Consider the following 27,661-nt stretch of genomic DNA (forward strand, 5'->3'; position numbering starts at 1 on the left):
CATCTTGTGATGCATATATTAGTTTTGGTCTCATTCTTTCTTTTACATATATGGCCACACCCCCTTTTGTTTTTAAATCTGAGGCTACAAATACTTCTCCTAATTTTTTGTTCACAAGCAGTGCTTTATTCATATTTTTGATGTACGTTTCTTGTATACAAATTATATCCGTATTTAACCAGAATACATCTTCCTGATAGAAATCCACCAATACACAGGACTAGGAGAACAAACTTTTGAAGAATGCAGTAAGGGCTAAACGTTTGTGTTGATAATCACCAAAAGCATAATTAGCAAGTGTGAGCTCCTTTATCCAGATGGGTATCATGGTTTGGGGGGGAGGGGATTTAGCCTGCCTGCTATGATCTGATGCAGATGGGGGACCCTATGACTGCTTTTGCTCCAGGAGAGAAACTCCCCTTGGTGCCAAACAGGAGCATCCCTGTTGGAGCAAAAAAAAAAAAAAAGCCGCAGGGAGCTCTAGTCTGGATCATAACCACGAAAAGTCTAACGTCTCATCCCCACTGCCGTTGTCTCAATCTGAATTTGGAACCCTGAAGCTGCTATTTCATATGGAAAAAAATACATTAACAGTCAGAAATACAAAGAAGCAGTGCTATTGGATTGTATGGCGCTCAGCCTCGGGTGCCAGCACTTGAGGAATCCAGCACTGCTTTGCTGACGATATGAGACACTTTCCACTAGAAACGTGAACTGCAATGTGTAGACCAGGGGTGCTCACACTTTTTTGGCTCAAGAGCTACTTTGAAACCCAGCAAGGCCCGGAGATCTACTAGAGTTTTTTTTACAATGTTTGCACCATCATAACATATAACATTTATGTGTACAATGTATGTTGGTGTACCTTGAGCCCCACTGAGTATAACAGGACTTACTCCTGAGTAGACATGCCTAGGATTAGGCTGTGAGGCTGCAATCCTAGCCACACTTACCTGGGAGTAAGCCCCATTGAGTACAATGGGCCTTACTTCCGGCGTTTCCTCCCAGAGGCACCTGAAGGGGGGGGTCGGCACTCCGCGATCTACTCATTTTGCCTCGTGATCTACCGGTAGATCGCGATCCACCTATTGAGCACCCCTGGTGTAGACCAAGGCAGAATCTTCTTCGCATTCCAAATTCCGCTGAACTGTTCAGGGCATCTGAGACATTGTATTTATACCTAGCAGGCACTGTCATTTGATGCTTTGCAAGTTTATGCACAGACCCTGTGACCTATTTCGTTGCCACTGAAGGCAATGGACGTCTTAATGGGTTCCTCCCCCACCACACACACATTTAAACCAATGCTATTTATAGAAGAATCTATAGCCAAGAAGGTTTTGAAACCCATTTTTCTCTTAGCGTCTTACTCCTCATCAAGTTTGTTTCAGCCAAAACATAAAAATATATCCCTGTGTGTCATAACTGGCATTTACTAACGTCCAATTTCCACCTTCTCATCACGTCATGACTATAAATTTGATAACAGGCAAAAAAAAACAAAAACAAAAACAAAAACAAAACAACATCTTGGGCTATTTGGATTTGAAGTGTCTGCCTTCTAGGAAGTTGGTGACATGATTTCCTCTAATGGCCAGACTTCAAGGGGTTTCACACATGACAGGTAAAGTGCTTTGGAGCTTCTCTGGGTGCTGTCTGCACCCTCTGGAGTGCTGCAAACACAGGAGAGAAAGTGAGAGACAGTCAATTTAAAATCAAAAGTATAGTCACCAAGGTAGGCTTTCATTTGCACAACAAATGCAGGAAATGCGGGAGATAAGCCTCCTAGGAAGAATCCCCTTTTATCTTGCATTCTCTTCAGAGGTGTCATGATTTCTTTTTACAGTCTCAGAATGTTCATTCCCAATTTTCTACTAAAACACTGTAATGTTCTCAGAATTGTTTTGAATTTCACAAGAGATGCATTTGTGTGCCAGGAAAGGTACACAGTGGGGAATGTACAGAGTTTCCCTTCTGCCAGAGGAATAACTCTTCCACCAAAGTAAGGGGTCCTTTATCGTATTTTTCTAAATTTTCTAAATGTATGTTTTTAATCTAAAAGCAACACTAGTGGCCCAATCCTATTCTGTACCAGTTCACACTGCACAGCTATGCTGTCGGAGTGTGTGCTGCATGGAATGGTGGGGGGGGAGGGGTGTGTGACCAGGTGGCTTGGAAGAATTAAGTAAGAATTTTGTACTTACTTCACTGTAGACCGCCTGGCCATCAGTGGGTTTCCTGCAACCTACGTTAGCTCTTTTGCTGATGTAAATCTAAGGAGAGAACATAAGAACATAAGAAGAGCCCTGCTGGATCAGGCCAAAGGCCCATCTAGTCCAGCTTCCTGTATCTCACAGTGGCCCACCAAATGCCCCAGGGAGCACACAAGACAACAGACACAATCTGCGTCCCGGTGTCCTTCCCTGCATCTGGCAATCAGAGGCAGCCTGACTCTAAAACCAAGAGCTTGCACATACCTGTTATGGCTTGTAACCCACAATGAACTTTTCCTCCAGAAACTTATCCAATCCCCTCTTAAAAGCATTCAGGCAAGATGCCATCACTACTTCCCGTGGCAAAGAGTTCCACAAACTAATTACAGGCTGGATAAAGAAATATTTTCTTCTGTCTGTCCTAACTCTCCCAAAACTCAACTTTCGAGGATGTTCCCTGGTACTGGTGTTATGTGAGAGGGAAAAGAGCCACTCTGTCCATCCCCTGCATGATTTTGTATGTCTCAATCATGTCCCCCCTCAGGCACCTCTTTTCTAGACTGAAGAGGCCCAAACACTGTAGCCTTTTCTCATAGGGAAAGGCTACAGTAATCATTTTGGTTGCTCTCTTTTGCACTTTTCCACTATATCCTTTTTGAGATGTGGTGACCAGAACTGGATGCAATATTCCAGGTGTGGCTTTACCATCGATTTGTACAATGGCATGACAATATTAGCTGTCTTATTCTCAATGCCTTTCCTAATGATCCCAAGCATGGAATTAGCCCTCTTCACTGCCACCACACATTGGGGTAACACTTTCATCGAGCTGTCCACAAGGACCCCAAGATCTCACTCCTGATCTGAGCTGGAGTGAGTCCACACTGTGAAGGGAGTGTATGATCACAGCATGCAATGCTGCCATTGAGATCCTTCCCCTGCTTGCCCCAACCTGCTCCTGCCATGACTATACTTGCGCCCAGTGGGCACCTGGGATCCACTGGCAAGCAGGTGGAGCCTCCAGCCATTCGCTCCAGCAGCTCTGGAGTGTACAAGAGCAGCCCAGCTTTGACAACACCATAACAGGGCTTACAGCAGCAAATATCTGCTGCCATAGGCCCTGCATTAGATTGGGCTATAGGTCAACAAACACCATATTCTGTAAATTCTCATACTCTTTGTGCAAATTTCTTAATCAAAGATGGTTAATATCTTCTTCTGCAGGGTTTCTTTTCCTGAGACTACAACAAATCCATGAGTAGGCCTCAGGGCCAGACACTTTCACCCACCCATACCTCCACTCCTCCTTCTCCATGTCAGAGATACTTTGGCCTACCACTCTCCTCTCCTCCGTGCTTCTTCTTTCTTGCCATCTTCCTCTTCCTTTTGCAATTCAGGGCGTAGGAAGAGCAGAGACTGGCACATCACCAGGTGAGTGGGGCAGGAGGTCTTGAACCAAACTATGCAGGGCTACCTTGACCATCAAGGCAGCAGCCCACGATTACACAATTCAAAGTGTGTCCAGTCAGTCAAGCTGGAAGCTGCAAATGAGATTTAGGGCACAATCCTAACCCACTTTCCAGCACTGACATAAGGGCAATACATTCCCTTACTTTGAGGAAGCCTCCATGAGTGCCACCCAACTGCAGGATGCAGCACACATCTCATTGGCACAGATACGCCAGTACTGGAAAGTGGGTTAGGACCTGAGCCTTAGGTTTTCAGGCTAGTTCTGGAGTGGCTGGCTTCCTGAACAAATACAGAATATGATCCAGAATCCTCTGCTCTCTGGGTTTTAGATCTCACTCTCACTTCACCCTTGAGTGACATTACAGCAACCAAACATATAATAACAGCCCAGGAGAGAGCAAAAGCATAACCAGTAAAGATCCGAAAACAAATTGCTCTTCAGAAAATGCTGAAAAGAAAAAAGGGAAGGGGCACTGTTAACCTCACAGGGACATGCATTTCACAAGGATGGGGCTACCACCAAGTAGGCCCTCCTGCACATGTTATCTGACTGTACTTCTTACAATCACAAGGAGGCCTCTCCAGAAGGTCTTGGGGCACAGGTAAACAAATGCAGCCAGAATAGGGTCCAAACAAAATTATAATATCCTGCCTCTGTCAACAATCTCAGAGCCTCATTTTGTATCAATTGTATCGAATGGATAGGACACCCTCACTTAGACTGCAGTGCAGCACTCCAAACCAGAGGTGACCAAAACCTGATCTGACCGAATCGGGAACGCCCAGCAAAGTGGCCTGAAGGGTGCCATGACTCATAGTAAAGATTGCCCGTGAAAGGCCCAGTAGAAAAAACAAGGACACCCTTCCCCTGTCTAGTTCCTAGCAAAGAACATTCACTAAAGTGATTGAGGGCCTGATCCTATCCAACTTTCCAGTGCTGATGCAGCCATTCCAACGGGGCATGTGCTGCATCCTGCAATTGTGGGGGGACGGGACAGTAGCAGATGCCTCCTCAAGGTAAAGGAATGTTTGTTTCCTTACGGTGGGGTTACACTGCAGGTGCATCAATGCTAGAAAGTTGGATAGAGTTGGGCCACAAGTTGCTTGGTTCAATACCAAGTCAAATGCCAGATTATAATAGATCCAGAAAATCAGTTTCCTCCTGGAAACCCTAGGGTTGCGTCACCACCACATGTTCCAGCACTTTCCCAAGAATTGATATAATCTGCAATGAGAAGTTTTTGAATCATTTAAATTGCAGCCTCATGAACCACCAGTTTCATTGATGGCCTCTAATAATTCATAATTTAGAAGTTCAAATGAAATGATCTAGGAACTGAGATTAATTCGCCCATATTGATATTGAATTTGTTTATTTTTACTTGCTTGCACTAATGTGCCTTTAAATTGCTTGGTAAACTCAAATGTATTTAAGGATGTGAACAGAAACAATGAAATTAGAGGCCTTTCGATTGATTTAACTAAGCATCTTAAAGTAATGAGGGACTGTGTTTTGCCTGCAGTATGCAAGGTAGTTCAGTTACCTACGATTCAGCAGAGGAAGGGAAAAAGAAATAATCAATACCACACCGATCAATGTTTATCAACAGTGGATGTTACATTAAAGTTAACAACATTATCAGTAGACATTCAGCTGAAAAATCTATTGACTTTAAGACAGTGGTTTACAACCTGGAGGTTCCTTCAAAGCTGATTGGATTTTTTCAAAGTGAAAGATCAGTAATGGGAAATAAGCTTCCCAGAAAGAAAACTTGCTCACGTCCCTTAATTGGCACTCTCAGTTCATACAGTGAGACCCAGCAGTTTGGGGAGCCCAAGCAGGCTTGAACAGTGTCCTCCATGAAATGAGCATGCCCTGGACCAAGAACATATTCCAGAAGCTTCTGCAACATCCATGGGTTCTGTAGCAAGCAAATAAGTGGAAAGGCAAAAGAGTGAGAATCCCAAGATTAAGATGAAGAAGTATGTTGGTAATGAAATATTTTCCACTGTGAAAATGACCCCATTTGGCAAAATACTGTACTACGACTGTCAACTTTTGAGAAGATGTTGGAGTTGAAACAGGCAAAAGTTGAAAACCTACTTTTGGAAGAAAATTTTAAGGAACTTGGACAATAGATTAGTCACTCCAAAGGCTGCTTGGTTTGATTTCACCAGTGTGGCTGACTACACACACTCCTGAACCAACGTGGTCCACCCACACAACATTCCACCATGCTGCTGCCTCATGTTTCATGACATGAGCTTGCAAATGCGTTTTGCTAGGCCAGTCTCAAGCTAATGTAATATGTGTACAATAGTGTTGCCACCTAATCAGTTTTAAACTGGCTTGAGCATATCTTTTTGTTGGCCACCAGGCTGTTTGCTTTTTTGCTCAGCCTCATGTTTGTGCAACCATATCATGTTTGCACATGATGAATGTGCAACCATATCATGTTTGCACATTCAAAATTCTGAACACTTACAAATGAGGAACAGCTCTTCCTTCCTGAGAATTCTATGCATGGGAATAGACCTCCTATCACCAGGTGGCTTCAGCAGCATGAGGGGCATTCCTTTCTAGTGGTATTTATGCCAACTCTTCACTCTGAGGGTGACCAGTTGAGTCTGTGGATATCTTCACTCTGTGACCAATTGTGTCTTTGGATGAAAAACCAGTAGTCTTTGGTCCCAATCCAACAGCACAGGCGTACAGCAGCAAGAACCTTCTTTAACAAGCAATATTTGTTCCAGTCACCTATGGGGGGGGGACGGCTCCAATTGCCTCCTGCTCTTCTTACCTAACAATTTCTCTGCTGCTTAGACTTCTGGTTCAGATTGACATCACACAATCTCCCCCTCCCCCAATTGGGAAATATGGCATGCATCCCTTCTCTCCCCACATGGCAATTCAGCCTTCTACAACCTATCCCTCTCAGACCTCTTCCACATTCAGATGTTTTCCACTACATTCTCATTGTGCCAAACAGTTTTCAAAGACTTCCACCGGCAGCAGCAGGACTGAAGAGCGAACTCTCAGAGCTCATTTTACCCACTCGGGGACAATAAGTGGATTAGTAACAAAACGTCCTTGAATGGCTAAATGTCAATGCGTATCTGAAAATTAGATGTCTTTTTTCCATGGTTTCCATCCACATTGCTGAATAGCGCTGTGCATTCCTTCCTTCAGGATATATGTATTTCGCTGCTGTATGAAAAACAAAACAATGTATTATGTTACAGATCCTGTTTGAGGGCATGTGGAACAGGGGAGGGCAGAGTGGATCCCAGCAGCACTGGTGTATGCCAGGATCCTATACCTGTTGCCTCTCTCCTTCCTTACTTTCCTTGGTTCTGAGCCAGCAATATGGCTGGCTCGGAGCTGAGAGGACCCAACTGGGCAGTGGAAGCTTGCCCTAGATAAGGGAATGAAATTTTATTTACCATGAGGAAACCTTCACAACTGCCCCTCACCATAGGATTCAGCATGCACTCCATTGGTGCAGCTGCATTGGCGGGGGTGGAATTAGTTAGGATTGGGCACTTAGAGGCTGAGAAGGAAGAAGGTGGCAGGATGGGGTCTTCTTCCCTCAATTGTGCCAAGCCAAGAGAGTATCTTTTGGCCCCTTTTCTTGGAGACTGAGAAAGCAGGCAAGGTAGACTCCTTTTTCCTTGGCAGAGCTGAGGGAAGAAAGTGTCTGCCCACTGCCCCAGAGAGAGAACAATGGAGTGACTTGCTCTGTTGTCATCTCCTCTGCTTACTCTTTGTGAATGGGCTTTCTAGATATCTCTGTCAACACAGAGGCCTCTGAGGAAGCCCATTTGCTGATGAGAAGGGCAGGCAAAGGCAATGACAGAGCAGTGCATCACTCTGGTATCCTACATAAAGATGGAACTTGGGGGCTTCATATGTACCTCAGGTGAACCTTCAGAGCCTCATAGGGCCCTCAACCAGTGCTCAGCCTGGATGACCTCTGACACCATCTTTGATTATGCAACTAGTCACTGGTGGTTGTATTTGCAAACATGCATCCACATTCATATAAAAAGGTGCATCCCATCAGATTGATAGGACTCCAATAATGACCATGATGCATGTGGGGGGTTGCATGCATGTCAATGTTCTTTTAAATACACATCGGTGTGGAACACTGCCTATATGCATTGATCTATCCTGATGGATGAGACCATAATATATTACACAGGCAAGCACCTAATGCAGCAGGAAAAATATCCTAAACATTTCATTCTAATTTGTGAATAGAGTTTTTTAGTGCCGAAGAATGCAATAGAAAATATGAGACACTTTCCAAATTCTACCTGATGTCCAGCTTAAATGTCTACTTTTGCAAACATCTCCTGGTTCAGCGCACTTGATATGATATCATTATATAATTGCAATGTCCAGATGTGGAACTCCCTGACCCAGGACCTCTGTCTAGGCCCTTTGTTATCAGTCTTCCATTGTCATCTGGAGACATTTGTGTTTTGGCAGGTCTTTGGCCTACTTTTGTTTCCCCTTGCCTCTGGCTAAGCAGCTTCTGGCCATTATACCTCTCGGCTTGCCTGTTCCAGCACAGGATAGGATTGTGCCCTAAGTCATATGAACACAATACTTCTGAGTAAAATAAATAACATCTTTTTCAAACAACGCTGCCTCTGACAAATAACTGAGCATCTCAGAAAGTCATAATGGCTTGCACTACATGGAAGAAACACAAACCACAGGGTTTCATCTGCAGCCAAACCCTCACTGCTGTATGGAAAGGAACAGCAGTCTTGCCACTCACTGACCATGAGGAATCCATCCTTGCCTTGTTGGAGGGCATGGCTGCTTAGCCTGTTCTTCAGATGCAGGAAGACTCTTGGGCAACCATTGAGGTCAGGTCAGAGGAAGTGAGGAGTGAGCTTCTTCTCCAACAACAGAAGGTTCATCTGGCTACTTTCTGGAGGCTTGCAAGAAACAAATTAAGATTTATTCAGAACCTCTCATTAATGTTCCCAAATGAAGCAAGCACAGGATGCCAAGATCTATGTCATCTGATTATCCATAGTGTTGCTTTCATCTTTAAAAATAATCACAGGACAGATTGCATCGCAGTGTGGGAAGAGCACGCACTGTCATCCATCTCTTAAGCAGAAGGCAGCCATTTACCTGGTTCTCAATATATCTATTGCTATGCAATTATCTTGTCCAATATTTTTCACTCACAGAAGCACCTGCCTTTGGAAAAATGTACTGATACTTCAGTCTTTCTTCTCCAACTCCTTATTCTCTGCATACTTTCTGTTCCTGACTTCTAAAGCCTTTATTCTAAACAACCCACTAATGTCTATAATTTTTAACACCCCCACACTATCCTGCAACCAGAGGCATTTTTCAAGAGTAGTCAAGCACACACTGTAGGCCACACACCTGGTGTGCCATGCTGTCATGTGGCAAAAGCAAACACGCTAGAACATGATTGAAGTCACATTTGGTTTGGCCCCGAGACTGTACAGGTTATGCTGTTACTGACCCAAAATGACTTGGATTAGAAGGGAGACAACAGAATCACCCAGGAAAAAACACAGTTTCAAATCTCCTAGCAGTGTTAGGTACCTTTCCTCTGCCACAATCAAGCACTGATTATCTGACAGGTTTTAATGAAGTCAACCTTGTTCCCAAGAGCAAAATTCCCAGCCGCTACAATGACTGGAGAATCATTTTCCACTGAGCTGAAATGTTTCTATTTTCAGAAGGTTAATTAGCAGATTACTAATGAGAAGAGATTTAATAATAGCAGCTGCTCCAGCTTCTGAATCTTTCAGTCCCCCTAATGGGTTCTGGAGCCTCTGCTTTTTTTTCCATATTGGCACAGATTTGGCAGAGAAACAGATTTTATAGAACCAAGAATGCCACTGATTGTTAGCCAACATTAAGAACCAAGCTACAATTTTTCTCTGTTGAATATCCCAACATCAAGAGATGGGGGCTCTAAGGGAGCCCACAGTGACCGTTGAAAGGGGAAGAGTTCTCAGAACAGTTGCAGCACGGGGGAGGTTAAGTTGCAAAAATTATGAAACACATGATATTAAATGATTTCATTCAAGGATGTCTGAAAAGCTGTCCTTGATGACTTATGTGCAATTCAGTGCTGGGGAGGCTTCCAATAAGCATTCAGCATCATACGGAAACCCATCATCAGAGACGGAAACCTGTCTCTGGAGAGATTTGAGAGCCCATTGAAACACTAGAAAATGCCAAATTCTACACTGAATAATGGAAGAGCCATTGTATTTGTCTGGTCATGTTGCAAAGGAAGTCTCTTTCTGCTTCTTCAAAAGGCACCTTATACATTGTTTTAGCCCATATGATCACAGAAGCTGATGCGAACCTTGTAGGAAGGAGGGACTAGAGGGTTTTTCTTTCTTTCTTTCTTTCTTTCTTTCTTTCTTTCTTTCTGAGAAGCATGGAAGAGCTATCTACCTGGCATGAAACCACACAGCACTAGCTAAAAGTCACTGTTCACACTGCTGCTGCTCAAGTTGGTGCAGGTATGGATTTTGTTTCTTTTTTAGAATAATGCTTCTTGAACTTTGCAAAATGATACTGCGGTCTCCAGGATCACAATAAAGGAAGGACTGCTGTGAGCATGTCTGTCACTTGCCTCTTTGACTTGATAGGCCTGTGCAAAGTATTCATTATCTTTCTTCCTGTTGTGAGCTTTCTAGGCTCTTTCTGCACACAACAGCTCATTTCAACCTATATATTAAGTGCATGGAACCATTTGACCTGGATCTGGGCCATAATGGAAGGAGTTGGGAGTTTTAAACTTACCCCCTAGATAAGGGCTGTTCACTCCTGTGAAAAGGGCTGTACATGCTGTTCACTCCTGTGAAAAGGGTTCTCCTGGCATTGATTGAAGCTTTTTTCCCCCAGAGCAGACAGCCACACCCACATTAGGGCCCAATCCTATCCAATTTTCCAGTGCCAGTGCAGCTGTGCCAATGGGGCATGCACTGAATCCTATCGTGGGGAGGCAATCACAGAGGCCTCCTCAAGGTATGGGAACATTTGTTCCCTTATCTTGGGGCTGCATTGCAGTTGCACCAGTACTAGAAAGTTGGATAGTATTGGGCCCTTAGTTGAGTGAAATCTATTCTACCGTCTTACCGTAACAAATTTAATGTAGACCGAAAGGACACAAGAGAGATGTTGTGGTTACATGCATACATATGTGCACAAAAGATTTTACATAGTCACATGTTTCATCTCCATTGGCTATCTTCCTGACCTCTGGCATGGAGGCTGTTTTAAAGGACAAGTTACATAATTTTGTTAGAAGACCAGCAAAACTCACATTTGAGTTCCTTTAGAACTCTTGGGTGAATATCATCTGGCCCAATTTGTTAATGTTTAATGTAGCAATGCACTCTAGAATGTATGGAGTGCTAGGGTTGTTGCCTGGGGAAAGGTAGTATAGAAATCTCCTAAACAAACAGCCTTCATTCCTTGTTACTTCTATTTGTCTCTAGACTTCTTCCTTGAAAAGATAGGGTTTCACAATCCAAGAAATGAGTTCCAAAAGATCCTTTCCCTCTTCCTCAGATGTCTTCCTACCCTGAGGCTTTCACTTTTCATGGTAGCAGTGGAGCTGTCGGCCTACAGTGGGATTCGTCTCATATCCCTAAAGTTCTCTTCAATGTATTTCGTGGACTTTTTCAGCTTCCCCAGACCAGCTTCTTGGTTTCAAGCAAACAAACTTGAGCCAGGAGCTTATTGAATCAAGGACATATGCATGACTACACATGCAGGACATGCCCAACAGTCATGTACATTGCTCCCTATGCAATTCGCTGGAAAGTATCTGCCCCTACTAGCTTTCTACCTGCACAGATATTTTTTTCATTCTCTTTTTTTAAAAGTTTGTTTACTGGAAATGCTAAGTGTTCTTTTGTATTTTATTTCTGCATTTTATTTTAGGAAGCTTAGTTCTGAGGAGGTGAAATGTTAATGCCTTGGCCTCCTTGTTTGCTACTGAACTTGTTTGTTTCCCATTTACCTCAGTGCTTTGTTGCCAGGTTGCAACCAGCCTGCACTAGGTGATAATTTAATGCAGATTACAAGAATATCAGGCACTGGAAAAGATGGACAGTGTATAGTGGGTGCTGGTCAAAGAAAGGATTTCATTTCTCCAGGGAATGAAAAGGTCTCACCACTTCTCTCCATGCAATTATCCCTTTTTCTGAACCTAGGCTGATTTTTAAGATATATTTTTAAACTGGACTGAGAGCCAAACATGCCACTTTAGTTACCTAAGGGCAGGGCCTAGGAGAGGGGGGTAAAGGGGATAATTTGTACCCAGGCCCAGGGTCAAAAGGGGGGCCCAGGAGCCAAAGGAGGGGACCCAGAAATTTCCTGGTATCTGACTCAGATTGTTGCCCACATGGGGTATTGGGGACACTACCATGACTGGGGATGCTGGGGACACTACTGGTGCCACATGGGTGGGTAGACCTAAGCTCCAAAGACTTTTCCAGCTGTCTCTACCCTCCGCCCCACCTTGCTTGGCCCCTCCCTGCCCCTATTCTGCCTGCCTGTCACCACCCTCCCCTGCTCTGTTTCACCGTTCCCTTTTTGCAAGGGAGTCCAAAAGAAACTTTGTACCCCCTGATAAAATTCCTCTCAGAGGTCCTGCCTAAGGGCAATAGGTCTAAATTTAAGCCTGAACTGATAGCTAAGCCTTACTCAAGTTTATAAACTGGCTTTTCTGTAAAGCTGCAATCCAATGTATTTGGGAACAAGCTCCATTAAACATAGTGGAGCTTACTTCTGAATGGACACACATAGGATAGCAGATAGGAAGGGCCCCATGGCCCTTCTCAGTGTATGACTATACACAAGCTTTAGACTTTGTTCTATGACTGGCTCAGCCTACCCTGTGGACCTTCTAAGTTTATACTTCCATAGTAGCTTTTCTCCTCTTCAACTTAGGAATTAGTTTGGTTTTAGGAAACCAGGAATCAGTTGGGTTTTACTGCAGCCATTCAAGCTTCAGCGCCTACAGAAGAGCTGAAGGTTTCAACAGAATCAACTGCCTCAGATTCAGCTCCTGACCATCAACACTTTTGCTTGCTGAGTCAGCACTGGAACCTCAGTTAAATAAAAAATGCAGTTCCTTTCTTCCCACACTTGTGTAGTCCCAGCTACCTGAAGGATCTGTGTTGGCCAGTTCCTCCCACATGCGGCTTGTGATATTAGAGTGGGACTGGCTGCATTGGTTCCCTTGCTGCTATGGTAACACTGCCCTTACCATTTTAAAGGCCAGATGTTGAAATGCTGACATATGAAAAAGGAAGCAATTGTAACAGATGCAATTCTGCCTTAACAATTGGAGTGAATCCCAAAAATATTATAATACATGTTGGACAGGTCAGCCATTCTGTTATTCTTAATAGATGCTTGCATAAATTGCACATATCCAAGAATCCAGTCTTAGCTTGTCTATCTGGCCACAATGTTTTTCTGTGTTTGCCTCCATGGTCATCAATATTCCATTAGGGTAAAAAAGGGAGACTTGGATCAAAGGGAGCAAGGACCTGAAAGGCATTCAGATTCCTTGGTTTCAGTCCCTGTAACAGAATTTTCTTCCTATCTAAAGAACAAACAGCTCTAGTCAGTGAAATAAGCTTTATTGATTACAATGCATGAGGTAGCAATACCCAAGCTCCTTGATTCATCACACCCACTCATACACTGGCCAAATACAGCACTGAGATGATTATGCAGCCTAGGTTGGGAGAACACAATGGGGGACTCTTGCTTTGTGAGTCTTGCCTCAGAACTCTTCTTCTAACACCTGGGGTGGTTCTTGAAATCAGTTGTCTCCTGGGATGGGCCCATCTGTATAGATCATTTGCTAAGTGTCTTTTGGGCTGGAAGATTCCAACTTGGTTTGCTTCTTTCAGGGCAATACACAGAGTTCCTTAGCTGCTCATGCTGAATTCTGGCCTATGGCTGCTTCCCTTTTCACACAGCCTTGAGCGTGTTGCTAACCAGAGTCATCTAACTTCTCCCTGTGATCAGTGGGCCTCTTTCTTCTCAAGGAGGTTGTAAACAAATTACAGTCTGTGTTAACATTTTCCTTTGATAGCTTTCTCTGTCCAGCCAGGTGGCCATTCACATGCCATTCAAACCCTTTTAACTATCAAAGGCTGCAATCCTAATCACACTTTCCTGAGAGTAAGCCCCATTGAACAAAATAGGACTTACTTCTGAGTAGACCTGGTTAGGATTGTGCCCTAAATTTCTATAGTGTCAAGCAGTAGTGGCATTTGAGATAAAGGAGTAAGGAGGGGAAGAGAAGTAAGAAAGATGTCTCTTCACTCACTGACAGCCCAATCCTAACTAAATTCCTATGTGGTAATGACGTAGTGGCAGTCCAGGTTCCACTGCATCTCATGGGGAAATTTCAGCTGCTGGAGGTCTCCTCAGGGTAAGTAGACATTTGTCCCCTTGCCTTAGGGTATGCCCCAGCAGCTACAATTGGTCAACTTGGATCTCTGCCAGCAATATCACTGGTGCAAGTCCAACATGATTCATCCTAGTTTATCGAGCCCAGGAAGGGGGATAGGATGTGGCAAATGCTGGTGCTGCCAATCCCTCCCACCCCCTCAGGGGTCTAGTCTACTCCATTCACAGAAGATGCCTGTGCTCAATTTTGGATAATTTCTCTCCTCTCTCTGCAATCCCCTTATCCTATTCTCACCCACCCTGTGAGGGTCCACCAGCTCTCAGGAGGCTTTTAAGGAGGGTATAGTGGAGAGGAGAAGGAACATCTCTTATAGAAGCCTCATTCTGCTCATGCAAATCTGGATCCAACCCTATCTCCATATAACAAATGGCAACAGTTATTGGCTGAACAATGGTTGGCTGGCAACCTTCAGTCTCGAAAGACTATGGTAGAAGCCTGCAGCACCCAGTATTCCCAGGCGGTCTCCCATCCAAGTATTAACCAGGCCTGACCCTGCTTAGCTTCTGAGATCAGACAAGATCAGGCATCTGATTTTTTCCAAAAATCACCGTATCTACAGACTAAAGAAGCAGAAACTACATTTACATGCTCTAGTTGCCAGTGCTTCAAAATACATATGTATTGCACCAATGGTTGCTCTACCGTTCCATATGGCTTACTTTATCAATTAGTGTAAATGTGGTTAATACCTCATTATTTATGTAAAGGTCAATTAATTTAACATTTATAAAGTATTTTACATTTAAAATTTAAATATTATATAAAAGCATTTTTTTTATAAATTAAAAAAGTATTTTTATATAAATTAACAATCCTGCTTCAGAGTGTGGCAACTACCTAAGTGCTCTTGAAGAAAAACACTCAGAATGAGCTTGACTCTAGGATGACACATGTAATTCATTACAGAAGTTTCAAAACAATTTGAAAGAAAGAGTTCTTTTTGAACACCTGCTGTCTTCAGCAAAATCTTTTTTAAAAGTTGTATATTACTGATGTGTCAGCTGATCCCTCCACCATACACATATTGGTACCTGCAGCTTCTCTATTTGCTGCAGAACAAATAATGAGAATTATCTACACAGCAGTCTGCCAATAAAATGGGAAAACTCGGTGAACTTGACTAGAAGATTTGTAGGCTGACTCAGTAATCCAAGAGGCTGTCTGAACAGTGATGACTGAAACGACCTAGAGTCACCAACAATACATGTGTGTACAGCTTGCACTCCATAAGATCATTCTAGACATGACCTCTTGGTTTTCCTTACAAATGTGATTTGTAAACAAAATTGTCTACTATAGAGTCTGAATTGTCCATAACATGTTGCAGATTTTCTTGTCTTTTTAGGGCAAGCAAACCAGGGCTTGTAGTCAAGGTTCTATTGAAAATCATGTCTTCTACTAATGCCACATGGTTCTACTAATGCCACAGCGTCTTGCTGCAGCTCGATGTTCGTAATAAGTCCAGGTGGCAAAGCAACAAATGTTGCACACTCCAGATGATGCAACTTCATTTCCAGAACATGACCTCTGCCCAATTGATGTGCCATGTTTCTCAGCAAGGTCCACATCTTCTCTGTCTGCAAGATCATTTATCTAACAGTCAAAAGAAAACATTAATCATTGACAGTACTGCAACACATTTGGAAATAAAAACTTCCATTTCAATAGATTGTAGACATTTGGTTTTTATTTAACAAAAACACAGGCTAACTACACTCGTGTGTGTGGTTTTTTCTCACTGAAATGACTGCAATACCTACTAAGTGCCTACTAATGAATTTGCTTAATAGATATAGACAACACTCCTAAGCATGTTAACCCAGAAACAAATTTCAGAGAATTCAACAGGGGTTATTTCCCAGTAAATGTGCTTAAGTTGCAAACCTAGCCACTTAGTATTTTTCTGCAAAGTTCTTAGTGTTCTTTTGTTTTTCTCCAGAGAAAGGAGTTGAGTCTTTTCTACTATTGCTCTTGCCAACTGGAATAAGGAGGATTCTTTGAGGAATCCCATACACCAAGTACTGACAGAGAGCCCAAGGTGAGTCTCAAGAGCATGTTTTCCGTTCACCATGCACAGTTGAGTAGGAAGGGTGCTCCAGTGCACCTATCAAAATGCAGGAACCTCTGAAGACAGCAGAAAACCAAAGATATTCCCTACCTCTAATCTAGGCTTCTTGGAACTTTTCCACGAGGGTGGGGATAACAAATTCCACCACACAAGCAAAACTTAAATGCTGTGCTGGCAGAAAAAAATGACCAATAGCATACACATTCTTGCCTTGTGGAAGGCGACAGCTGACAAAACCTGTATGCTAGCAAAATGCCACCAGTACAAAACAGAAAACTGGGAAGATTCAAGGGTGTTGTGAATGGACATTAGTCAGAATTCTAGGTTCAGTCCCTTGACAATGACAATATAATAATTAGTGATAGAGCTCAGTACTTAGTGGGAGAGCACCTGCTTTGCACGCAGAAGGCCTCTGGTTCAATCCCTGACCTGGCAGGGCAGAGAAAAGTTCCTCATGGCTGACAGTGTCAACAAAACTGAGCTAGAAGGACCAACCGTCTGACTCAGTATAAGGCAGCTTCCCAAGTTCCTAAGAGCGATGATAGAAACAGCATCACCAGTTTCCCTGTCTGTCACACAGCTTTCAAAGGCACAGGGGTCCTGCAGGACAAAGAGGTTGACTCAATCCTCTGTGATATAGTCAAAGTTACTCTAATTATATGGATAAGTTACCTGGGTGTAATACATGTGTCAGCAAGAGACAAGGATGCGCCATTGGCTAGATCCTAGGAAGACAAGAAGTGCTCCACCATTTAATATTGATTTAATATTGTGAGGTACTCAGGACCTGGTTAGAGATGTAAATGTTACTGAGCCATTGGGGAACAATGATCATGCTGCGATCCGTTTTGACATGCACGTCGGGGGGAAGAATACCAGGCAAATCTCTCACAAAAACCCTTGACTTCCGAAGAGCAGACTTCCCTCAAATGAGGAGGCTGGTTAGAGTATTGGCAACCTTCAGTCTTGAAAGACTATGGTATCGCGCTCTGAAAGGTGGTTCTGACACAGCGTCTAGTGTGGCTGAAAAGGCCAATCCGGGAGTGACAATCCCTTCCACACCGGGAGCAAGTGCAGTCTGTCGCTGGTCTGTCTCCCTGGCTATGGGCCTTCCTTCTTTGCCTCTTTGCCTCAGACTGTTGGCAAAGTGTCTCTTCAAACTGGGAAAGGCCATGCTGCACAGCCTGCCTCCAAGCGGGCCGCTCAGAGGCCAGGGTTTCCCACTTGTTGAGGTCCATCCCTAAGGCCTTCAGATCCCTCTTGCAGATGTCCTTGTATCGCAGCTGTGGTCTACCTGTAGGGCGCTTTCCTTGCACGAGTTCTCCATAGAGGAGATTCTTTGGGATCCGGCTATCATCCATTCTGGTGGATGGCTGGTGAATGGCTGGTTAGAAGGAGGTTGAAAAGGAAGGTAAAAAGAGTCCAATCTCTCCAGAGTGCATGGAGGCTGCTTAAAACAACAGTAACAGAGGCCCAGCAGAGGTGTATACCGCAAAGGAAGAAGGGCTCAACTAAGTCCAGGAGAGTGCCCGCTTAGCTAACGAGTCAAGTTAGAGAGGCCGTAAAGGGCAAGGAAGCTTCCTTCCGTTAATGGAAGTCTTGCCCTAATGAGGAGAATAAAAAGAAACATAAACGGTGGCAAAAAGAAATGTAAGAAGGTGATACCGGAGACCCAGAGAGACTATGAGGGACACATGGCCAGCAACATTAAGGGGAATAATAAAAGCTTCTTCAAATATGTTAGAAGCAGGAAACCCGCCAGAGAAGTGGCTGGCCCTCTGGATGGTGAGGGAGGGAAAGGGGAGATAAAAGGAGACTTAGAGATGGCAGAGAAATTAAATGAGTTCTTTGCATCTGTCTTCACGGCAGAAGACCTTGGGCAGATACCGCTGCCCGAATGGCCCCTCCTGACCAAGGAATTCTGTCAGATAGAGGTTAAAAGAGAATGTGTTTAAGACCTCATTGATAAATTAAGGATCAATAAGTCACCGGGCTCTGATGGCATCCACCCAAGAGTTATTAAGGAATTAAAGAATGAAGTTGCTGATCTCTTGACTAAGGTATGCAACTTGTCCCTCAAAACGGCCACAGTGCCAGAGGATTGGAGGACAGCAAATGTCACACCGATTTGTAAAAAGGGAAGGAGGGGGGCACCCGGGAAACTATAGGCTGGTCAGCCTAACATCTATTCCAGGTAAGATGGTGGAATGCCTCATCAAAGATAGACTCTCAAAACACAGACGAACAGGCCTTGCTGAGGGTGAATCAGCATGGCTTCTGTAAGGGTAAGTCTTGCCTCACGAACCTTTTAGAATTCTTTGAAAAGGTCAACAGGCATGTGGGAGAACCCATGGACATTATATATCTGGACTTCTAGAAGGCGTTCGACACGGTCCCTCACCAAAGGCTACTTCACACTCCACAGTCGGGGAATTAGAGGGCAGGTCCTCTCCTAGACTGGGAACTGGTTGAAGACCAGGAAACAGAGATTGGGTGTCAATGGGCAATTTTCACAATGGAGAGAAGTGAAAAGCGGTGTGCCCCAAAGATCTGTCCTGGGACCGGTGCGCTTCAACCTCTTCATAAATGACCTGGAGACAGGGTTGAGCAGTGAGGTGGCTAAGTTTGCAGATGCCACCAAACTTTTCCAAGTGGTGAAGACCAGAAGTGATTGTGAGGAGCTCCAGAAGGATCTCTCCAAACTGGCAGAATGGGCAGCAAAATGGAAGATGCGTTTCAATGTAAGTAAGTGTAAAGTCATGCACATTGGGGCAAAAAATCAAAACTTCACATATAGGCTAATGCTGCGGTTTTCAAACTCTCCGGGGGTTTGAAACCTGCAGTAAGTCTTTGCGGGGCAGGAGGGAGGCAACAGGGGCAGGGGGAAGGCAGCAATGCAATCCCCAGGCCAGGGCTCCCCACACACAGGGATGGCTGCTGCAGGGACTGGAGGGTACTTCCCAGTCCCTGCAGCCCCATCAGAAGGGAAAGTGGAGCAATCGTGCTCCGCTTCCGATTTTGCAGAGCAGGGCGCAATCGCTCCACTTTCACTTTTCTTGACCTGGGGAGCCCTGCCGAAGGTTGCACCGCTGCTTTCCCCCTGTCTCCTGGCTGCTCCCACCCATTAAGGGGGCAGAGGCCAGGACCCACAGGCTGGGGCGTCGCGACACCCCAGTTTGAATACCACTGTGCTAATGGGTTCTGGGCTGTCTGTGACAGATTAGGAGAGAGATCTTGGGGTGGTGGTGGACAGGTCAATGAAAGTGTCGACCCAATGTGCAGCAGCAGTGAAGAAGGCCAATTCTATTCTTGGGATCATTAGAAAAGGTATTGAGAACAAAACAGCTAATATAATGCAGTTGTACAAATCGATGGTAAGGCCACACCTGGAGTATTGTGTCCAGCTCTGGTCACCACATCTCAAAAAGGACATAGTGGAAATGGAAAAGGTGCAAAAGAGAGCGACTAAGATGATTACTGGGCTGGGTCACCTTCCTTATGAGGAAAGGCTATGGCGCTTGGGCCTCTTCAGCCTAGAAAAGAGGCACCTGAGGGGGGACATGATTGAGACATACAAAATTATGCATGGGAAGGACAGAGTGGATAGAGATGCTCTTTACACTCTCACATAACACCAGAACCAGGAGACATCCACTAAAATTGAGTGTTGGGAGAGTTAGGACAGACAAAAGAAAATATTTCTTTACTCAGCATGTGGTTGGTCTGTGGAACTCCTTGCCATAGGATGTGGTGACGACATCTGGCCTGGATGCCTGTAAAAGGGGATTGAACAAGTTTCTGGAGGAAAAATCCATTATGGGTTACAAGCCATGATGTGTATGTGCAACCTCCTGATTTTAGAAATCTGCTATGTCAGATGCAAGGGAGGGCACCAGAATGCAGGTCTCTTGTTATCTGGTGTGCTCCATGGGGCATTTGGTGGGCCGCTGTGAGATACAGGAAGCTGGACTAGACGGGCCTATGGCCTGATCCAGTGAGGCTGTTCTTGTTCTTACCATGGACCTGCTTTTTTGTCACATCTTGTAGCAATGCTGTCCAAGGTACTCCCATAAAGGTGTACTTTGTCACATGGTTGCCACATTTTCATCTCCCCAGGTCAAGATTCAAGCCTTCCTCTTCAGCTTCTGTAAGGTCACTGTGGTTGTTTCTAGTCTTTCTTATCCATATGGCTCCCTGGGGGACACACACACGACTTGCTCACCTGAACTGTGTGACATCAACACAAATGAGTTGTCCATATGGAATCACTGGCACCAGTTTCTCTTGGGGAGCTTTTGGGTTCTACCTGCTGAATGCTTCCTGACCGCTGGGCCATGGGAGACTCTGATGGGGGTAGGTGCTGCCATCTGTTCTGGCTGCATGCTTGTGGGTGCATATAACAGGTAAAATGACATCATCATGGTATTCCCACTGTTGCCATGAGTTGGTTGGTGCCTTCCATGTATTGGTGTCAGCAGCAAGTGACAGTTGCCAGAATGCTATGGGAGTGTCTATTGGTGTGTTGGCTTTGTTTCTATAGCATTTCTTGACCTTCCTGTTTCATGGCTAGGAGTGCAAATGATTATGACCGCATTACATTTGTGTTTGCTCTGGCACAGCCACCACCCAAGTTTTGGAGAAGGCAGAAGCATATTGGATTTTCTTTGCTTAAGGGATCTCAAAAATGCATTGTCAGATATCTAAATCTCTGTCAATTTAAGAAAATATAAAATATAAGAAAATATAAAAGTCAAATTTCTCAAATTTATCCAGTAGGCTCCGAGGACAACATTTCTAAATCCTGTTGAAATAAAGGTCACACATGGGACAGTTCAAAGGCCAAATATCTTCCTCCACACAGATGAAATACTAGAGACCCATTGTAAAAAAAAATTCTAGGCTTGAACCTTGGCCTATGACCTCTGCTTCACCTCTAACATCTTGATGCAATCTACATCACAACTGAGACAAGTAAAAATAAATACCCTGTAAATTCTTTTTTGATTCATTTTGTGCACACCAAGTTCAGTATGATGAGACTAAGGGCTGCAGAACTCTCAGGCTAAGTTGTGGTGCAGTTTGGCTGCTTTCTTCATTACCTGGGTAACATGAGAAGCTTGAGCCACCTGAGAGAAGCAGCATTCTTCCACATGACCTGTACCTCTCTACCCAAGTGGCATGGAAAAGAGGCATGCTGCTGTGGCTTTAACAGCAGAAAGTTAAAGCTTGAGAAGCGGTCCTCAGAGTACAGAGGCGATAGCACGAAGCACAAGAATGTCATACTTGTCTGTGGTCCATGTTTCTTCATATCGTCTTACATGGAATGTTCATGCTCGGAAGGTGCAAAAGTGGGCCCCGCATGGGAAATTTCCATGTCTCTCCAACAGTGGAAAAGAAAATATTGTACATCAAGACATGCCCTCGCCCACTTCAGAAGGTGTTGCAAAATGCAGAAAAGGGTGGAGTACTAAAAATTGTTCTTTAAGTGATGAGGGATGGGAGAACCTGACACAGGCATCACATTCCTGCTGATATATAAACAGTGTCAACTCTGCTGTTATTCTCAGTTGGTCCCCAGATGGCAAGTTATACACTATAACTTAATTTGTGTTCTATCAGCTAATCTCCCTTGATTGAAGGAATTTTTATTTTTGAACAGGTAAATGCCAGCCTCGTACAACCTGATGACCATCTCATACTTGGGTTCCAAAAACTGCACGTATGAGACAACCCAACTTCAAGATGTTTTAACTCAATAGCCTATACTGACCTACAAATCAGGACTTCCCTGGTTTGAATCTCACCTCTGCCACAAGCTCACCAGGTTGCCTTATGCAAGGCACTCCTGCTAATTTCCAGCTCCACAGAGGTATTCTGAGGGTAACTGTACTTACTTTACTGGGTTGTGACATGGACTACATCAAGAAAAAAAACACATGAAGTGCTTTGAACATTCAAAAAGAGTTATATGGATGCAAAATATTATTATTCTATGGGTCTCTTCCTTCCAAAATTCTGGACACTTGTGGGTTTCAAAAGTGAAGCTCTTAGAATGTACATTCAGTAATACTACCAGATAAAGCCCTGCTGAATCAGGCAAAGGCCCATCTAGTCTAGCACCCCTGAATTTGTCCAATTCCTTTTTTAAACTCATTCAAGCTAGTGGCCATCACCACAACTCACAGCAACCAATTCCACAAACTAGTGGGAAAAGTACCTTTTTTAGCCTGCTCCAGCATATCCTTCTTGAAGTGGGGCAATCAGCACACAACATTCCATATGTGGCCTTGCCATAGTTTTGTATTATATAAACAGCCTTATTTTCAGTCCCTTTTTTAATTACTCCCAGCATGGAATCTGCCTTTGCTACTGCACACTGAGTTGGTGTTTTCATTGATCTATCCTCCACAGTTCCAAGATGTCTTTCATAGCACAACATGGACAGCCCATGCCCTATCAGTGCATATATAAAGTTGAGAATGTTTGTGCTTATTGACACTGAATGACATATGCCATTTGTTGTGATACGTTTGGAGTCAATGCTGTTAAATGTTTTTAAAAATCCTATTTGCCTTCTTTACACTGTTTGGAAATCAGCCACCTGAAGTCTTTCCTGCTTGTATCAAAACAAGATTGGTATAACTTATAGAAATGAGCAGGTTCATTACAAAAGTGCTAATCCTGAAACTACAAACAGTGGATTATTAATGAATCCCATTGAAGTCCATGATATTTTTCAGTTTTCAAGGCACTTGAGGACTGCAGACTTATCAGTTCTAAAAAGTATACTGTACCAGAAACAGAGTAAAACTTGTTCTTATTCAGCTCTTTCTTATCTTCTTTCTTTCTGTTCTATGACTTCTAATTTGAATGCTAAAACTGTCTGAACGAAAAGGGTTTTTTTTTCTTAAATACAAGTTAAAGCTTTAATTATATGATCCTGCTATATCATTTTGTAAAATTAACAATTAACTGTAATCCTAGACAAGAGCATGAAAAAGTAGCAATTTTCTTCCTCAATTGCAGGGTTCTGCATTCTGAAATCAGATTCTGTGTTAAGAGAACCATAAGCATGCATGAACATATATGCAGTAGAAAATCATTTTCTAGATTTAAAAAAAACCAATCTTCCAATTTAATTCCAATGTACGTTATTAATTTAGGAAAGCAGAACAATAGCAGAGATTATTTAGTAAAAACTTCACCATTTCTGACTCTCTCTCTCACACACAAACAAGCTCCCTCATTACCATCCTTATAGGCTGTGTTAAGACAAGAGTTTGTGGTTGTATGTTTTAACTGGAAAAAGTATATGGAATGTATGCAAAATAAACAAGAGGCCAAGGAGACCATTAGTCTCCCAACCAGTTTCCATTGCAGCAGTTTTTAGATGCATATCTTCAGGTGCAGACTGAAGAAATTTACAAGCGATTCAAATAGCATTTAAAGTGGCCTGATATTATTGGTGTTGCTTAACTGCAAGTACACTGATTTCAGTGGGAAGTCAAAAGACAATTAGCCTTAAATGGAGGGGTGGCCCCAGCTGATCTGCTACTTGAAACAGATTCTGCTGCCCCTTCCTGCACACAGTGCCAGACAGCATGGACAGAGGGACTCTCACTCACACAAACTCTTCCTTCACTCACATAAACTCTTCCTTCAACTGCCAAGTGCCTTTTGCCATCCTCTTCCTCCTGGCTAGATCCAGTCCTCCTCGCCATGAAAGAGATGAAGTGTCACCAGGATGGTGGTGGCAACAACCTGCCTCAACTTTTTGGCTACATGATGTGGTGATGGCATCTTGCCTAGATGCCTTTAAAAGGGGATGGACAAATTTCTGGAGGAAACGTCTATCACAGGGTTACAAGCCATGATGTGTATGTGCAACCTCCTGATTTTAGAAATGGGCTATGCCAGATGCAAGGGAGGGCACCAGGATGCAGGTCTCTTGTTGTCTTTTGTGCTCTCTGAGGCATCTGGTGGGCCACTGTGAGATACAGGAAGCTGGACTAGATGGGCCTTTGGCCTGATTCAGTGGGGCTTTTCTTATGTTCGGCACTCTCCTGCCACCATGTTTGACAGTGGCACTGGAGACAGGACTCTGAGCCTACCTGCTGTTCCTTCTTGCCTGCTGCCTCTTCCAACTGTAATCTGCCATCCTATTTTCAAAGAGGAAAACAGAGCCAGCCAGAAGCAGGGTGAATAATACCCCCCAAACAATCTTTTGTGGAAGTGGGGCAAGGCTTTGCCTAATTTATTTTTCAAGCCACCTCAGTTACTCTATTTGTAAACAGGCCAGTAGAGCAAAGATGGAATAGGAGGTAAGTGGAGGCAAGGTGGAGACAGTGTGCGGGTTCAGGGTGCCGCCTATGCCCATTTGCTACCTGAGATAGCCCATCTCAGGTTGAATCATCACTGGACTGGCCCTGTTTAAATGCACAGGCCTAAATCCAGAACTGCTTCTGGGCTTTGGCATGCCCAATAGAGTTTTTAAAAGCTTTCCCCCCCTCCTTTGAACAGCATGCCCTGTGCCATAAGCAAACTGCTTTTCAAAACTCCCTCAAATTCAAAAGTGGTTTTTCATGGGGAAGGAGGAAGAGGACTGCAAAAAAAGACCAAAGACACACAAAACTAGTTGTGCAATTCTGTGGATCCTGGTCAACATGCTGAAGCAAAAGGCGCTTTCCACTTAATGCATAAATCACATTAGCTGCAGCTATGGCACACAGATGTTTCCAACAGTAAACATGCAAATATAATACATGCAAAATGGAAAGACAATGCCCCTCAATGTGCAGCAGAGAAGTTCAAAATGTCCATAAATGTTTAGAACCATGTTTTTTGTCCTTTGCTTATTGGATGTTGCAGATAAACCCCCATGCAGCTGCCGTAGCAGGGCAAACTGTCAGCCAGGTCTTTGTTCCACTGAAGTAAGCAGTACAAACTTCCGCAGGTGGCATTTAATATAACACAGCAAGATACCATCTATGCAACTGACTACTAATCTCAGGTATGTACTCACAATCAATTAATCAAGTTAGAATCTCTGCTTCCATTCACTAGAAAGGCGGCAGTGAACATGCTTTGCATGCCAAAGGGCAACATGTTACGCAAAAATTAAATAGAAACAGCGTTTCCACATACTGTACTGTACATAGCTGCACCTGTCCGTCTCTCAGCTGTTAAGATACACAGGACAAAGCCTGACCTCCTCTAGCAGCGCACAACCCTATGTCACATGACAGCCTCAGCCACTGCACTGACTCAGAAGCAATTGCTATAGATTTCCATAGCATGCTGCATCCACAAGTGACTGAATGACTATCATCATGGATGCTCCCCCAACAATGCACTCTGGGTTCTCCTCAATGAGTGAGTCACACAGCGCCTGTTTAAAGATCTCCTTCTAAGGCTGTTTAAAGATCTCCTTCCAAGTTCAAAGCATACTTACTTGAGAGATTAACAATGCAATCCTAAGCATGTTTACTCAGAAGTCATTTTCAATGAATTCCAAACACACTCAGGGCCCAGTCCTATCTAACCTGCCAGTACTGATGCAGCCCCGAGGTGAGAGAACAAATGTTCCCTTACCTTGAGGAGGCCTCTGTGACTGTCTCCCCACCGCAGAATGCCGTGCATGCCCCATTGGCATGGCTGCATCAGCACTGCAAAACTAGATAGGATTGGGCCCTCAGGTATGAGTATTTAGGATGGCAGCCTCAGGCTCACAGAAAGAAAGAACACCAACTTTTAATTACCCAACATCTGATCAAACCACATGGCAGTAGTCTTTGATCCATTTATTTGGGAGCAAGTCCAACAGAATTCAGATGGACTTCTGAGTAAATATACATTGGATTTGGTTACTGTACAATAAGCATAAGCATTCCTTATTACTAAGTGCAAGCCTAAGCATGTCTACTCACAAGCAAGTCCCACTAGGTTCAAAGGTGTTTGCCCTCAGGTAAGAGCAGCCTAAGGTGGCAATCCTATGTACACTTTCCTGGGAGCAAGTCCCATTGAACAGAATGGGACTTACTTTTGAGTCGACCTGCTTAGGATTGGGCTGAAAGGCTGCAAATCTATCCATACTTACCTGGAAGTAAGACTATAATGGGACTTACTTCTGAGTAGACATGCCTAAGACTGGGCTCTAAGTCCCACTGACCTGAGAAGGTCTTCCTTCAAAGCGCGCACGTCTAAGATGAGTCACTATAAGGCTGCAATCCTATGCACACTTTCTTGGGAGTAAGTCCCATGGAACAGAGGGAGTGAACACCACTGAACACATGTCTACCGAGAAGACGTGCAAAGGGTTGCGCTGCCAACGTCTCCGCAGCCACACGCATGCGCGAATGGGTGCAATTCAAAGAGGCAGCCTAGTCGTGGCAGCCAGTCGACCAGGGGGCTGCGATCCTACGCATGCCACTGAGTAGAGGAGCACTTATTCCTGAGTAAGCAGGCCCAGGCTCGGGTTTTTAACAGACGTGTGTCAGCCCAAGCCTATGCCTGTCTACTCAGAAGCAAGTCCCATTAGAGTCAATGGGGCTGACTCCCAGGTAAGAGGGGATAGGATTGGGCTGTGTGTGCGTGACGGAGCTGTGCCCACCCCAGCCTTTCCAACCCCACCCCTCGCACCCACTCACGTGGAAAGCTTCCGCTCTTCCTGCGGCAGCGCCCCAAAGGAGGCTCACCTGTGTGCTCTCAGGCGGGTGGCGGCCGCTGCTGCTGCTGCGCCCGGCCAGGACGAGCGCCTGAGCCCGGCGCGAGCACAGCTGCGGCGGCAGGTTGCGTGGATCAGGAAATTAGGGCAGGCGGCGGGGATTGGAGGCGCTGGCGAGCCAACCAGAGGCCGCCCAGGCGCCCGTGAGTCACCGGCGGCAGCGCGCAGGCAGAGCGAGAGAGGAGAGACAGGAGCGGGGCGGTTCGTATAAGAGCGTCGCGGCGCTGCCCTCCCCCTCGTGCCTGCTGCTCCTCGGGTCTCCCTCGCCGGCCCAGTCCGCCTCGCCCAGGGCTCTGCCCCTCCCGGAGCCTCCTTTCCCCGCGGCCACCTGCATCGTCTCGCCTCCTCCCCCCGCCGCCTACCCGTGCAATTAAAAGCAGGGCAGAGGAAGGACCCCCCCCTCTGGTTCGCCGCCCTGAACGCTGCTAACTTCTTGCGCCAGGAGGAGCAGCGGTGGCAGCGGCGGCGGCAGCAGCAGGCGCCGCACGATGGGCACGTTCTCGCGGTGGGGGTGCTGCCTCCTGCTTGCTCTGGCGTGCTGGCGAGCGGCGTGCGGTGAGTAAGGCTGGGGCTCCGCCGGCTGCGTGCAAACCTGCAGGAGCCAGCAGCACGCAAGCAAGCTGGGGGGGGGGGGCGTTGTCGGTGGCTGGCTGTCTGCCTGCCTGCCTCT

General features: G+C 44.8%; 1 protein-coding gene and 1 long non-coding RNA gene across 5 annotated transcripts in view; one reads left to right on the forward strand and one right to left on the reverse strand.

The window, feature by feature from the left end:
* Nucleotides 1-27,131, reverse strand: LOC136641726 (uncharacterized). 3 transcript variants are annotated; one of them, XR_010793910.1, is made up of 4 exons: nt 26,963-27,131; nt 8,478-8,636; nt 2,205-2,273; nt 1-1,673 (listed from the first exon to the last, which is right to left on the reverse strand). It is a non-coding gene; the product is annotated as an uncharacterized lncRNA (long non-coding RNA). The 3 variants fall into 3 exon arrangements; XR_010793912.1 differs by lacking the exon at nt 8,478-8,636; XR_010793911.1 differs by lacking the exon at nt 8,478-8,636 and having other exon boundaries at nt 26,915-27,131.
* The window catches only part of VLDLR (very low density lipoprotein receptor), a 22,351-nt gene continuing 21,804 nt past the window's right edge, over nt 27,115-27,661 (forward strand). For both annotated transcript variants that reach the window (XM_066617729.1, XM_066617730.1), the window contains exon 1: nt 27,115-27,546. In XM_066617729.1, coding sequence (XP_066473826.1) covers nt 27,480-27,546 — 67 coding nt within the window. In that variant the 5' untranslated portion in view covers nt 27,115-27,479. The remainder of the gene's footprint in view (nt 27,547-27,661) is intronic.

This window comes from Tiliqua scincoides, chromosome 2, assembly GCF_035046505.1.
Source record: "Tiliqua scincoides isolate rTilSci1 chromosome 2, rTilSci1.hap2, whole genome shotgun sequence".
Taxonomy (NCBI): Eukaryota; Metazoa; Chordata; class Lepidosauria; order Squamata; family Scincidae; genus Tiliqua; species Tiliqua scincoides.